Source organism: Asterias amurensis, chromosome 18 (assembly GCF_032118995.1).
Source record: "Asterias amurensis chromosome 18, ASM3211899v1".
NCBI classification, from domain to species: Eukaryota; Metazoa; Echinodermata; class Asteroidea; order Forcipulatida; family Asteriidae; genus Asterias; species Asterias amurensis.
This window is the reverse complement of record NC_092665.1, coordinates 2,886,578-2,901,212: the sequence shown is the minus strand read 5'-3', so window position 1 is coordinate 2,901,212 and position 14,635 is coordinate 2,886,578. Positions and strand designations below refer to the sequence as shown.

Sequence of the window (14,635 nt, the reverse complement as noted above, 5' to 3'; positions counted from 1 at the left end):
GAGGAAAAAAACAAAAAATACAGAAAATATTAAACAAAATAACTCAATTTGTACTTGATTTCCATAATTAACAGAAACAATTACAATTCTAGTTGGCCGCTGGCCAGCATCGTCCCACAGGTAAACAGAGAAACAATAACGCAAAAGCATAATACAGTTTCACTAAGGAGGAGTTTTCGAAGCAGTTTGGTATCTTGCTTATTGCTGAAAAGAAAAAAGATTTTGAATTATGTATATTTCTAATAGGTTTTTAAATTTGCATCATCAGGGATAAAGAATACTAATTTTGGTTTTATCTTTACACTGATGTGTGTAAGCACTGTATACATGTACTAAGTACTTTTCCCAATTATGTGAAGAAGAAAAAAAATCAGAGGCGTATAACTCGGGAGGGATTCTAACCCTTTGACATTTTCAATTCTTGAGCAGTGTCTTTAATTGAGACACCGATTCTGGCCCGTGGCCCTCGCACCTAGCCACCTACGGGTAATGATACAGTAAATTTTAGAGCAACAACATGCTTGTACTTGCACAGTGATTTATTGCAAGGCATGCCCAACACTTCACATCACAGAGGCAACGGAGGGCAGAGGCGATTGCCTCCATGCCCCCTGGTCATTGCCTTGGTGCCCTAAAAATGCTCCAGTAGCAATTTACAAGTTCCTCATTGTGCGCCCTTTACCAAGGAGAAAATGGCTTGCTGCCCTTGCCCTTTCAAAACCGAAGCATACAGGCCTGGCAAGGCAATTCAGGGTTCAGAAGTGCTCAAACATAAATGGAAATTTAGACGGCAGATTTTTCCAAATTTCAAACATAAGACGCTTCATCTGATTGCATCTCCTCACTCCCGCCATCTACTCCTGTCCTCCTCAGATCCTCAGGTTTCAATTCACCAGACGCAATTTTTTTCTGCGTCCAAATATAATCCACAAGACTATTCATGACTGTCGATACCTCGTTGATTTCTTGCATCGTGTCCACAGAGTACAAGAGATCATTCCCCGCAGGTTTGCTGACGTTTTTAATCTTTAAGATCGGGACTGTCCACTGATCTTGGAAATCTTGGAGCTCCCGCGACGTGATTTCGCTGTTGCTGTAAAGGTCGTACTTGGTTCCAACAACAATGCGTATAACTCGGTCGCCAGACATCTGTGTCCTTAGATCTTCAAAACTTTGTCGATCCGTGAAAGAGAAGAGGTTCAGAGTTGCGTCTGCACCAGCCTTGCATGCCTGTAATAAACACATGAAATAATGATTCAAGACAAGGTACAACAAATTATCATCATTCAAGTAAAAATTCAATCTCAACCTTCCTTGATAAAGTTCATATCAAAACAAATCCTCCACATTATTATTTACTTTAGAAATACTGTATAAGTAAAGAAAGTAGCTTTAGAGAACTCCTGAAATCACAATCGATTGCTTGTTTTATACTGTGTGGTGACCATCGTCATCATCTGTTAAGATTTCCGTCTGTGGGCGCCTCATCCTCAGGTTGTACAAATAGGGGCCAATTCCTGGAGTCGCTGCCATCACCAGTGTTCTCTTTCAATCGCCACCCACTATTCTCAGCTCTTGCAAACTTCTACAACTCAACTTTGTCACATTGTCTAAACGTTTATGATGATTTGGGTTAAATGTTGCTTGTGTTTACTAAATACTTACAGGCAGAATGTGGTCAAACTTCTTAATGGCATTTTCCCCTGCATCCCAAAACTGAAGTCGGAAGAGCAGTACTTTATCAGAGTGTAGCAGCTTCGCTGGCCAAAAAACTACCGATGATACAATTCCTAAATAATGAAAACAATAAATTAATTAGTATCGCCGTTTTGAAGAAGAAGAGTAAATTTTGCCATCCCCTTGTTTAAGATAACAAATATTATCAAACAAATCTATAAAAAAAGTAGTAGATTATAAGTGGTCCTGTCCTTACTAACTAGCGTTAACAATGAAAAACAATTGCAGCAGTCAAAATATTGAAGATTTAGCAATAGCTTCACTATACCTCAGCTGCGATAATCGTGAGCCTCCATCCTGGTCGGAAGATTGGATGGAGGATGTGGGTTTTACAACTATTGGATAACTTTCCGTATGGCGCCACCACTTTTTCACTTATTTTTACAAAAAGGGATATCTCATTGAGGTAAATTAGATACTATATTATTTCATATCAAATGAAAAAGTGTTGGCGCCATACGGAAACTTTTCCCAACTATTGAACTACTGTGAACGAACTAACGCAACCACTGTACACTAAGCTAACCTGGTGTTTCACTGTGTGATGTCGGAACTTGCAACCCTACAAGCTTTGCAATCGTACTCGTCTTTCCAACTCCAGCCTTTCCCCTCAAAATCACTTTGTAAGATACCACATCAGGAATCAAGTTTGGCGGAAGCGATGGTCTCTCCAGAAACCCTGAAAAAGAGAAGCGAATTTTATACTTGAAATTATTCCTTGAATTGAAGGCTTCAGCATCAAGAACCACCCAAGCCATCCTAAACAGATAAGGATAACTGACGATAGACAACTATATACTATTCAATTTGAACAGTTTCAATAAAACTGTTCAAATTCAATTTGAACAGTTTCAATAAAACTGTTCAAATTGAATAGTATAAAAAAATATATGAAACTTTCATAAAACATAGACAATATTATTATATACACTGTACTGTCTAGTTGCGATAACGTAAACGCCGTCGGCAGGAGGGTTACGTTATCGCAACTATGTACTGTCATGACTCATGTCACCGTCACCCATTTAGTAATAATTTTTAATACAATCTGACAATTACATTAACAACAAAAACGAAACCTTTTAAATTTTACTTTTTAATAATAAATTAATAATATAAAACTTATTAAAACATTTTCAAGGGACATGTGGACAAATTCCTAAAGAACGTCAGGGGGCTCTACACATAAGCTTATTTAAGCTGTCTGCCCCAGTAACCAAAACCACCGTCTCCTCCCCAGTTGTGTGATGGCGTCGGTGGATTCAATTCAAGTAAGTTCAAGTAAGTTAAGTTACTTTAAAACAAAAAAATTAAAAAGAAATTGCCTAGTAAAAAAAAAAATAGTATAATTCTCACCATAAATTCTCCTTTTCCCCTTCCTCACAATGCTTAAAAAATACTCTTTTCCTTTGGGTGTTTTAGGCCAGTTTGTGTCTATCTGTTGGCCGTATAGTTGGAAGGTTGTACTCAGAGACATCGCTGCAGCACTCCACAACAACAAGAGCTGAAGTAGAATTAATTCAGTTCCCAGCACGGGCGCTGACATGACAGGCTCGATCAAAACGAGTTGCACAATTTTAGCAAGTTTTGTGTTTTTCTTTTAGAACAAAAATACATTAAAGTATTAAATAAACCTAGAAATGATTATTTTGTATTTACTTATTGTAAAACTGTTGTATAAACACAGCCACGTAGTAAACAAAATGTAAAAATTTTTGATTTAATTGCCGTCTGTCATGTCTGTGAAAGCAGACGGCTGTGTTGTGTAAGCTTTTACGACTGAACAGACGTCTAGATGTTCCGTCCCAACTTAGGAAAATCCCAACTTGAGTGTTACAGTTGGGCGTCCAAACTATAGTTCGGATCGCCCATAGAACTCTACTGTGAGGTAAAAATTTCTACCTCCATGACCACATTATCAAGATAATGTTAATTTTGTTGAAGATAACTCATAAAAAACAACCAATTATCTTCAAAAAAAAAATACAAACTTCTGGGATTTTGCCATCACGGAGCTCGTTGGTTGCAAATTCAGCAGAGACCCACTGGTTTAATAATAACGGTACAAAACCATTGTCCAACTCTAGTTGGGATGTAATGCCCAAATTGAACACTCAAGTCCCAACTACAGTTGGTGCGATGGTCAAGTTGGGCGGAACATGGAGACGTGAACTGTGTGTGTGTTGTGTGTGTGGTGTGTGTGTGGTGGATAGTTGATGGGCGCTCGACGAGCAGAAGGCAGGCTGGCAGACATGGCGAGCATCCGTGGAGAAACTTGTAACTGTTTACAGATAGAAAACTTGCCTGAGGAGATTTTAGAGAGAATTATGTCATATCTGTCTCCTTACAGTGACTGCAAAAATGCATCTCTTGTGTCGAGAAAGTGGCATCGACTAATGCGGGGTAAGCAGCTATTGTGTGTCATTCACATAAATCATTGGGAATTCCCAATCTGAATGAAATGTAAACTATTGATGGAGTATTGTCGATATTGAATCTTGATTAATTTAACAACATGAAAAAGTGACTATTTCTTTCACTGGTTGTTTTAACATGCTGGGACTCGTGAGTGTGAACACAGCAATAAAACGGCAGGAATGTAATTGTGGTAGTAGCAATGGCAAAAAGGGAATTTGGAAGCCAAACGAAGCAACGGCAAGAATGTTGCTCTCTGTAGTTTTTCATTGAGTGGGTCAGTGTTTTGTTGGGACCACTTATCTTATATACCGCCCTCTAGTGACAACTCTAATGTATAATGCCCCTAATGTAAAGCATTACTTGTGTTTCCTTCATCCATTCTTGAACTGAGTTCTAAACAAGACAAGTAGTGATTGCCTCTTCCTTTCAATCCTTTGATTGAGACTTAATAGTTATGAACCCATAACAAATGTCATATTAAAGGATGGAGGCTTTCCCCTTCCTGACCTTGTTAAGTTGTAAGAAGATGCTTGCCCCTTACTAAAAATTACTAATTCATTCCAATTGGGGTGTGGTCCAACCAACACACTTGACTTTATACACGTTTCCCCCAAGCCAACTTCACACAAACTGGCTCCACTGGCACTTGGCTTGGGTGACAGAATGTGCTGCAAAGGGTCAATAAAATACTTTGAATGAACCAATGATTTGGAGGTCTTAAAAGTAATTTGTTAACAATAAAAACTTAAAACTTTTATGAACTTCAGGTTGAAACTTTTGTCTAACAAAAACAAATAATGATCTTTTGATTGACAGGTGTAATAAAACAGCGAGAGCAAGCCTTCTGCCTGGCTGCCCGATCCGGCTCGCTCAAATGGTCGCATCATGAGTGTAATGGCAACTCGCTTTTTGGCCGTTCCATGCACAGTGTGTGCTATGTTGAGGGTACGATGTACATGTTTGGGGGCACTGTACCCTCTGAAATGAGATCCGCAAGTGGGACCTGTTACTGTGACTTGCAGCAAATGGACGTCGGTACTAGGACCTGGAAAAGGCTTATGGCACTCGGTAATGTATATACAATACCAGGCCTCGAGATAACCCACGGCACCCACAGCAAATGCCATGGTGCCCTGTGCTTTTGCTGTGGTGCCCTTTGCAAAGTTCCCATACAAATGTACATGGTTCCTCATGGAAGTTTCCCTTACCAGAGAAAAATTACCGTGCCCCTTCAAGAGCTAAGTTCAAGGCCTGTAATACATCATATAAAAAAGAACCCTTAATATATTCATCCCAGGATCCCTTAAAGGGGCCGTGCCATCATGATCTAAGCAGGCATGTCATTAACCCATTTCACATGCATCAGGCCTGTTACTTCACAGAGACAATATAGGCGACTGCCCTGGTCCTTGCCTAGGTGCCCTTGAAATGCTCCAGTAGAAATTTACGGTTTCCTCAGAAAGTGGCCTTCACCAAGGAGAAAATGTCTGATAATGAGCAAGTTCTTAGTGTAGATTTCTACTGGATCATTTCAATGGCATGAAGGGGGCATGGAGGCGATCGCCTTTGTTGCCTCAGTAAGTATCAGGCCAGAAATATTGGTACATGTATAATATGATTGTTAACAATAGAATGATTGTTTTCTTCTTTCCTTTAGGGGAATACCCGTCCCCCAAAGCAGCAGCCTCAATGGTCCACCACGACGGCTCTCTCATTCTCTTTGGCGGATGGGCTCCCCCGGTCCCAAACCCCCCTCACCAGCCACCCCATATCTCCGACGATCTTCACATCTATGATATTCCGAAGAACAAATGGCGGGCGGTGGTCACGAGTCTCTGCCCGCCACCAATGGCCAGCCACAGGGCAAGCATGGTGAACGACCTCATGGTCATATTTGGTGGCAATTGCGGGAATCAAACAAAGTAAGCAGTGGATTTTACTTTGGTCATAAAAAATCTCTATATTTTTTTTCATTCAGGGAACGGTCATCTCTTTTGAAATCTGCTTTTTTCAAACAAAGTTCAAACTTGGGGGAGGGAATCCATAATTGGTTGTTGCTTTAACATCTTATTGGACCAGCATTTTGTTTTGAAAAGACTATAATCCAAATGAGAAAAAACTAGTGGAACATTTAACATACAATAAACTGTTTATTGTAAGCACTCAAATGTCTTATGAAGAAAAGTGTACTTTCATACTCAATTGAGGGCTGAACAAATCGCAGGATGTGAACCTGTAGTCTGTAGATTAATGAGTCTATGCTCTACCAACTGATCCATCTAGCCCCTTACGTTGGTAGTCTCCCTATTTTGTCTTATTGGAGGTGCCAGTCAGAAACCTTGCATCTTGTAATCGCTGAGCCGGAGGTCACAGGTTCACGTCCCGTTCTAGTCAATTTCTCTTTTTTTAAACACGAAAAACTTTACAATTAGTGAGCTCTGGGATTGACTACCAACCTTTTTTTTCTTATAACTCTTAAGGTACGATGGTGTATGGGTTCTGTCACTCCAGAGCATGACATGGAGTTGTATGAAGATGGAAGGGAAGAGGCCACCAGCCAGGGAAAAACATGTACAGGTAGAAGAAATCCATCTCAAATGCCCATCACATTACATGTTTGAAAGAACAGACTCATTGACCCCTTGCACGCCATCACACGCTGCGACTGTGCCACGCTCACCTTTTTGGTGGGCAATAGGTTTACAAGTAAATGCAGCGTCGCCAAAAATGTGAACTTCACTGAATAATGCACAGAGACATTGCCCAACAAAAGGGTGCGTCGATTGCCCACCAATAGCGTGAGTCGCGGATTATTCTGATGATGACGTCGGGTGAATCGGGTCAATAGAAAATAGCGATACCATCTAAGCACATTACCATCTGCCTGCAATGCAATCTTTTGAACCGCTAGACTGCATCATTATACTGAATTGATACTGCACCAGATAATAATCACATTGGCATTGTTAACCTTTAAAATGGAATGTTCCATGGGTGCTACAGACCAGAGCAAGTTTCATAGTGCTGCTAAACTGTAAGCCAATGTTGCAGAAAAATTTGCTTAGGCATAAGCATATTTCACAGGTTAGCACAAAAAAAAAACGCTTTCACCATGGATGCAGTCATTAAAAAAAAAATTCTACCCCCACCCTTTCTTCCCTGCCATTCAACCCCCTCCACCTATAAAAAATAAATGTGTCAGGACAAGACCTTTAGAAAAACTTTTTACTTTCATTTCTTCCCTTCAAACATTGAATGTTTGTATTATTTTTATCTCAGGTTGTTCTGGACGATGGGCATATCTTAATCGTTGGGGGAGTGGGCAATTATGAAAAGGTAGGTTCCCCTAGTTGAAAAGAATGTGTCAAACTTTGCCATTATGATACCTTGGGAGGCTAAATCATTCTTACTTGCAGCCAAGAAGCTGAATTGCGAAGGATGCGTCTACAATGTGTTCAAGCCACAGGCATGCAAACGGTGCTTATGGTAGTCAGTGACATTGACTCATATGACCCCAATGCACAGCCAGAGATTGAAAGTGTTTAATTTTTTTTGGGAGGGAGGAAAACTAGGGGCCTGGAGAAAAACCCTCATGACATAGGAGAGAACCAACGTACAAATCTACTCACAATGTCTTTAGTCGGGAATCGAACCCGGGCCACAGTGGTGATAGACGAGTGCTTTACTCACTAGCCAACCAGATAAAACCAACGCACAACTCTAAATCACATACGGCTCTAGCCGGAAGTCGAACCAGGGCCCAGAAGTGAGATTAAAACTTTACGCACTCGATGATGTTTTAACTATCATAATCAAGGAGGCCAGCAGTTTGACTGGCCAAGCTGGGGTTTGAACCCACTTCAACACGAACTTTCAATACAACGCTCTTTTAGCGAACCACTTGAAGTGACAGTATTTATTGTTTCATAACCAGGTATTAAATGACGTTTGGATGCTGGATATAAGTGAAGTACCCTGGAAATGGAGAGAGATTAACATCGTACATCAGGAATATGCTGCCCCTCAAATATTCAGCCATTCTTCTTGTAAGGTAAAGGCGCACCTGAAATCTTGAAGTCTTTATACAGTGTTTCGTTTTCATATGGAAGTTCACCCCAATTAAAGCTCAAAGCCATGGAGAAACAAATACTTTCGCAGCTCTTGTTTTAAACATGTGCAGCATTTTTAAATTTAACTAATATTTTCTCCTTTATTTTATAGATTGGCGACAGCATTGTGTTTTTCAGTAAACTCCGGAGCAGCTTAAGCTTGGCCCTCAACTCTCACAGATCAGCGCCAGCAATGCGTGCCCCGCAACGACCCCAGCCAAACAGCCGAACGCAGTCTCACCACCCGCCCCGCCCACAAGGAGGTGTGGAGAGAGGATCCCTGAGCGACCTCCACACCAATGCTAAACGTCTTCGAGGTCAATCTAGTGACAAGTCAGACACTAGGAATCACATCATCCCAGCAGCTTCTTGTAACTCGTCGCCCGGTGAAAGCCAAGACCCTTCCCTGGTCGATCAAACCCCAGTAGGCTGCCCATGTTCACCAACTTGCCAATGCAAAACTCCGATATCAAACTCAATCTGCACTTTCAATGAGAAATACGGGTGCTGCAAATCGCCGTCCAAATTGGGGCTTAATCCTCCACTGTATACACGCATACCACACGGCGAACAACAGTATGTTTTAGACGTGAGTACAGCGATAAGTGATCTTCAAGTGGCATGGTTGGATACACCTGATCAGAATGAACACAGAGCTCCGATTAATCCGGGCCATCCACACAGCGAGATGAAATACGGGTACGCGCCCGAAACTTTGTTCCCGTCGCTGTGTGTCGGACGGGCTGAGATCATCAGATTTGGTGGCATCTTGAAAGCGTCTATTTATCCTAGAGCTTTGAACAATCACTACTTTGCTTATTAATGACATATCAGGAGAAAAACCTACAAGACCGCGGGGCTTGTAGCTCAACATTTGTAATGGACCAGAATTATAATTTTGGTTTTTACCCATACACCGATGTGTATTAGCACTGTATACTCAGTACTTTCCCGGAGTACTGTGAAAAAATATCACAGGCATGTTACTCAGTTGGGATTCGAACCCACGAACCTTGCAATTCTAGAGCAGTGTCTAGAAAGGGTCGTGGGTCAAATCCCACCGAGTAACATGCCTGTTGTTATTTTTTCACAGGACTAGGGAAAGTACTGAGTTTACAGTGCTAACACACATCGGTGTATGGGTAAAAACCAAAATTATTATTCTTTACCCCCAAATGCAAATTTAACATCTCTCGGACCAGAACTGTTTGTACTAGACCAGAGTCAAAATTAAGAAACAAACTTTCCGAGTCCTAAATCAGATTACCATGCATTTTACTGTTTTTATTTTAACTATTCAGCGCTAAGATATAGAGAAGATTGATCTCATCTGTATACTTTCCGATTTCTTTTAGTTGGGCTGAACTTGAAGGGAGCAACCCAAAAGTTGGACATGATAGACCTTAAGGAATGTTCTTGTGGAATGTTTCAATGGACAGCCAGAACATTCCACCAGAACATTCCGCTAGATCATGTCATTGTGCTGAAGTAGTGGGGCTTTGAATGTTCCAGCGTTTCAACAGATTATTCCATGTGCAATTAGAACATTCTGACCGATTAAGTTTTCGAAACGCTCCCTAACATTGCTGCTACATCCATGACCATTCTATATTAATCAGGCAGGTGATTGCTCAGGAATTTTCTTGATTTTTGGATTTTCTCAAATCCTCCTTTCAGTCAAAATGTCTTGAAAGTAAAGCAATCACCAATTGGTGAAAAATACAGCTCACACTGTGTCAAATTTTGAAGTTTTTTTTTCTGGTGACGCCCTCAGTCTGTAAACCTCCTGAGTTGTTACTAGAGGGAGGTTCTAGGTCTAGAATAAGGGAGACTAAAACCTGTAAGCCATTTTTTATTTTGAATTTTCACTTTCGTTTAATTTCATCCCCGTATCTTTACGTTGGTTTTAGCTACTTTGTTTTATCAAAATGAAAGCATCTGTAATATCACTTTATGCATAATATCAGAATTATTAATATGAATTCAAGCATACCAGCTATAACATTAAGATACAAGCAAACAGCAAACATTTACAAAGTACTCTTGGGTTACTTGTTGATTTCTTTCACTCTTTTGTACATCCGAAAACATTTACAAATTGAACAAATAAATGTTTGTTATTCATCTGAAAATGACTTTGTATACAGTTAATACTAGCATCAGGCATTTGTTCTGAGATCTTTGTCTGGAGCATTGTCAATTGTCATGCTCGAGAAAATCCCCTGCCGCCCAAAAGTACCCGGTTCTTTATTTTAATTTACCAAATTGAAATAAACCCTTGCATATTTACAAAAGAGCCGAAGAGCCCAGATTTCTGGATAGGAAGATTTGTACAAAGCCACTCAAAAAAAATAAACATGCCAATAACCCAACGGAGAGAAGACTAGGTTTTCAGTTTCAAATCTTAAATGTTTGTCTGATTGTTAAAAATTTGTGAAAAAAACGAGGCTTACCTCAAAACTTACTTTCGTTACTTTTACAACATTGGATGCATAAGGAAGTTAAGGAGCATAAAATGTAAATTTCCTGTATGGCCTGTGTAGTATCTTGACTGCCAATAAGGACATGGACATGGAATGTACCAGGTCACTCCTTTGGTAAATAAAGGTTGCATGCAAAGGGGTTACCCCCCCCCTTTAAAATCCGGACTTTTTAGATTACAAATTACAATAGTAAAATTTAACATTTTAGAAGGTTTTATGTGATAACTTCAATGTTTTCAAAATTCTTTCTATTTACAAACGCAAACAAAGTTTGAGTTTTTAACAAATTGCATACAAAGAGCACTGAAACGGGGGGGCTTGTTTTTTTAAAGGGAAGGTATAATAATTAATGTGGTTATATAAAAATATTTTTGTTTTAAATCCCAAAATATTGAATCTGAGAATCGTTTTCGCGTCTATAAAGCCACGATTTCCCAAACGGCCTATTTAATAATGTAGTAATGCAAAAATCGTGAGTTCGAAATCCACACGAGTGATGCCTGTGACTTTGTTTTCACAAGTACTGAGTGTACAGTGTGCTAATAACACATCGGTGTATATATTGGGTAAGACCAAAAACTAATATTATTTATCCCCGATGCAAATTTCATTTCCATCCATTAGCCTATAGCGGGTTACATTCTCTACGACTAAGGCCCAATTTCATAAAGCCTGTAAGCACAAAAAGTTGCTTAGCATGAAATTTCTTCCTTAATAAAAACAGGATTTCCAACCAAATTTCACGTGATTTTCAAGTTCAGCAAACAACAGCTGAATGCCAGTAACAAGCAATTTATGCAAAACAAATTAAAATTCGGTTGGTAATCTTGTTTTTTATTCGAGGAAGAAATTTCACGCAAAGCAAAATTTTGTGCTTACAGACTTTATGAAATTGGGCCCAGGATTTGGATTGTCATTCGGACTTCTCGTTGTTGTCGGCTTCAAGAACCGCATAGACCGGTGGTTCACATGAAATAGATTGCTGCTGGCGATTAGAACTCGACGCAGTTGGTGTCCCTGGTTTATCAGGGACAGCATAAATGAGCTCTGATTTCTTTGAAGTTTGAGATCCCGAGGTAGTCCCACGATGTCCCTTCTTTGCTTTCGATGAATCTCCAATTGATGCAGGCTTGTTGGGTTTGCATTGTGGCTTATGTGGGACAGCGTACAAAACATCCTGGCTCGAAGGTGTCAAAGAGGTTGATATCCCATGATTCATTAAGTATCGGGGTGGTTGGCAAAGAGGCGTAACAACACATACTTTCTTATTGGAGTACCCACTTGCTCGAGAAGGGCTACCTGAAGAGGTGTGCTTCTCAGGGTCTAGATCCTGGTCTAAGATATCATCAATGCTTATGGAAGCATATCCACAGTCGACTTGAGTTATTCCACCTGCTGGATGCGACTTGTTGACGGTCTGAGATGATGACTCTGGGTTAATCAGACAATAACCGTAGTGCAGAGGTTCGGATTCAATGTCCTTCTTAGAGCCGCCCTCTGCTGCGTCTTGAACTGCATCCCAAACACCCCACTGTTGATCTTCTCCAAGAGGTTCTCTAAAGAGAGGATCTGATTGAAGAGGTTGACTCGACTCCTGAAGATCATCATCCTCTTGGTGCGTGGTGATTTGTTTCCGGTTCCTTTGGCATGATCCATGACAGGGTTCGTTTGAAGCACCACGTGCGTCCAGCAAAGTACTTCCAGCTACAAGGGCGCAACCACACTCATCACCCAGCTCATCGTTCTTTTTACCTCCTTCCCCGGGGTTGCCGCGTCTCTCTTCGTCCCCCTGACGGCTTGGATGCAGAGGGAGTGAGCTTCTCGGAACTTCCGGTGATGATACGTCAACTGGGGATTCCACACTTCCAACATTCATCATTATGATGGCATTGTCTTCTGAACTTCCAGTCAAGACGTGGATATCATTGACGCAGAGCCTACGGCGTTGTCCCGAAGACCTGCCTTGTCTATCGCTCAATGCTACCCCATCAAATTTGCCTCCGGATGTCTTCCTCCTTTGCAATCTCATGAACCTCAAAATCCAGATGCACGAAACAGTAGTGATTGTGGTAATAATCAAAACCGATAAAACGATCTTGACAAGTTTGCCTGCGTCACTCATGTCGACATCTATGGTTGATACCATTGTCAGCATGGCGGGTGTTGTAGGAACGCTTTGATTCGGGACAAATTGATACTTACACGTATCTGACGCAGTCAATCCCAGCTCATTTGACGCTGTGCAAGCAACTAATACAGACCTTGAAGCAATGTTCCCGAGTGAGATGACTAGGACAGTGCCATTGTCAGATATTCGTTTGTCGTCACCTTGAAGTTCCACCGAATTATTATCCGAAGAGCTTTCAGCTCCTAACACGCCCCACACGTAAGACGTAACGCGAGGGACGGCTTCTGCGTCACATTTAAACGTAATGGTGCCGTCATCTGTTCCGTTGTCCACAATACGAAGTGTTACGTTTGTTGGAATCTGCAACGGAGTTAACGAGCAGTTTGGCCCGTGGTTATGAGGACCAGCAACACAAGTGAATTCCCGGTAGTTGTCCATTTCACTGAAAAGGTGGTTTGGAGCAAATGATGATGATTTTTCTTCCACAAGAACACTCCTCGCGCACGAAAAGAGCCACTTTAATCTAACGCTTTCATTGCCTTGAAAAGACTTAAGTTGGCATATTAATTGTGCCGTGGTGTTTATGGAGACCTTGGTGTTAACCCTACAAACAGGGGTTGGAATCGTCCATTCGACCGTGTCTTCAAATGGGCTGCTGTGGTGCTGTCCCAAAACATCCATACATCCAACTATTAAACAAAAGCATATCAACCGAATATAAAGAGCCATGACTATCCAATGCGTGTCCTGTTGATGAATGACCGACTTGAGATGTTGTCTAATTGCAAATTATGAACAAATTAATAGTAACAACTTGTAGAAAATTATGAATGCCCTCAAAAGTTACCAGCATGCACACCTTTTCAATCACATCGAATAAATTGGCCGTGTTCCCCCTGTGTCTTGCTTTATATAAGGAGGCACATGCGTATAGTGATACATACTAAGAATGTTTTTCTTTCTGTTTCAGATCTAGAAAATAAAATTAGCTGTTGAAAACAACTTAGAAGTTAGAATGAAGTATACGTCACACACACTGTCATGTGGCCATATTGTGTCACAAATGATAATGCGTACAACGTCCTCTAGAGTATGAAAAAAGGAAGAAAAATACAGAAAAACAACAACAACACAGCAAGGGACTTGTATAATAAAAACTGCAAGCAGGAGAGTGCTCACGTGACTGTGGTGGTGATTGAATGACATGAACCGAAAAGCGAAAGTTGGCATTGTTCAATCCATCATCAAGAAAAAACAAAAATGGTTATGGTTGCTTTTTTGTTTCTTTGCTTGTGTTAACATTCACAAAGCGAAACGTCAAGATTTGAATCAGCCCTGGTGGCCTTACACTTTCGTATTTTATACTACAGCACAGCAGAGGAAAAGTCCTACCATATAATAGGGCTAGAATTGAAGTAGGCTTTTGTTTCATTTGCGTGGGAATCCTAGCCTACCGAATCGTATTCTTTTGGTGTACACAATTTTGTTATCACTGATATTTTTGCTGTGCCTTGTAATTGTAAGCTCACCAAATCACACTCTAAATGTTGCATTGTTGAGAAGACGAATAAACAAAAGACAGGAACAATTCGGTATCATTGTTGCTTCTATTTCGCATTATCTTCCTTGTGTTGATAATGATCAGCACTAAACTGCATGGAGTATACAAAACAACATGTGACATCCTTTGCGGCGAACATTGGCAATGCCTATATTCCATCAGCACGAATATTATGGTACATAGGCCTAACTTGAAATCC

At 40.6% G+C, this 14,635-nt stretch overlaps 3 protein-coding genes across 3 annotated transcripts; 1 reads left to right on the top strand and 2 right to left on the bottom strand.

Annotated features, from left to right (window-relative positions):
* Position 1: 1 nt before the first annotated feature.
* LOC139950621 (ciliogenesis and planar polarity effector 2-like) lies at positions 2-3,282 on the bottom strand. The gene is made up of 4 exons (XM_071949393.1): positions 3,094-3,282; positions 2,264-2,416; positions 1,666-1,790; positions 2-1,230 (listed from the first exon to the last, which is right to left on the bottom strand). Exons 1-4 carry the CDS (start codon positions 3,212-3,214, stop codon positions 808-810), a joined length of 822 nt encoding a protein of 273 aa, XP_071805494.1. The 5' UTR covers positions 3,215-3,282; the 3' UTR covers positions 2-807.
* A 639-nt stretch (positions 3,283-3,921) lies between these two features.
* On the top strand, positions 3,922-9,238 carry LOC139950618 (F-box only protein 42-like). Its single transcript, XM_071949386.1, has 7 exons — positions 3,922-4,140; positions 4,972-5,223; positions 5,813-6,077; positions 6,636-6,732; positions 7,435-7,491; positions 8,090-8,206; positions 8,377-9,238. Exons 1-7 carry the CDS (start codon positions 3,954-3,956, stop codon positions 9,085-9,087), a joined length of 1,686 nt encoding a protein of 561 aa, XP_071805487.1. The 5' UTR covers positions 3,922-3,953; the 3' UTR covers positions 9,088-9,238.
* A 1,710-nt stretch (positions 9,239-10,948) lies between these two features.
* LOC139950616 (uncharacterized) lies at positions 10,949-13,819 on the bottom strand. The gene has a single exon (XM_071949383.1). It carries the CDS (start codon positions 13,602-13,604, stop codon positions 11,661-11,663), a length of 1,944 nt encoding a protein of 647 aa, XP_071805484.1. The 5' UTR covers positions 13,605-13,819; the 3' UTR covers positions 10,949-11,660.
* Between the last annotated feature and the right edge of the window lie 816 nt (positions 13,820-14,635).

Excerpts from the sequence above, each read along its gene's own strand:
- LOC139950618 (XM_071949386.1), top strand. The coding sequence starts at position 3,954 with ATGGGCGCTCGACGAGCAGAAGGCAGGCTGGCAGACATGGCGAGCATC. Across the intron at positions 6,078-6,635 it reads AATTGCGGGAATCAAACAAA|GTACGATGGTGTATGGGTTC; the intron begins GTAAGCAGTGGA and ends ATAACTCTTAAG. Across the intron at positions 7,492-8,089 it reads GAGTGGGCAATTATGAAAAG|GTATTAAATGACGTTTGGAT; the intron begins GTAGGTTCCCCT and ends TTTCATAACCAG.
- LOC139950621 (XM_071949393.1), bottom strand. The coding sequence starts at position 3,214 with ATGTCTCTGAGTACAACCTTCCAACTATACGGCCAACAGATAGACACA. Across the intron at positions 2,417-3,093 it reads GGGGAAAAGGAGAATTTATG|GGTTTCTGGAGAGACCATCG; the intron begins GTGAGAATTATA and ends TCTCTTTTTCAG. Across the intron at positions 1,231-1,665 it reads AGTTTGACCACATTCTGCCT|GCATGCAAGGCTGGTGCAGA; the intron begins GTAAGTATTTAG and ends TGTTTATTACAG.
- LOC139950616 (XM_071949383.1), bottom strand. The coding sequence starts at position 13,604 with ATGGCTCTTTATATTCGGTTGATATGCTTTTGTTTAATAGTTGGATGT.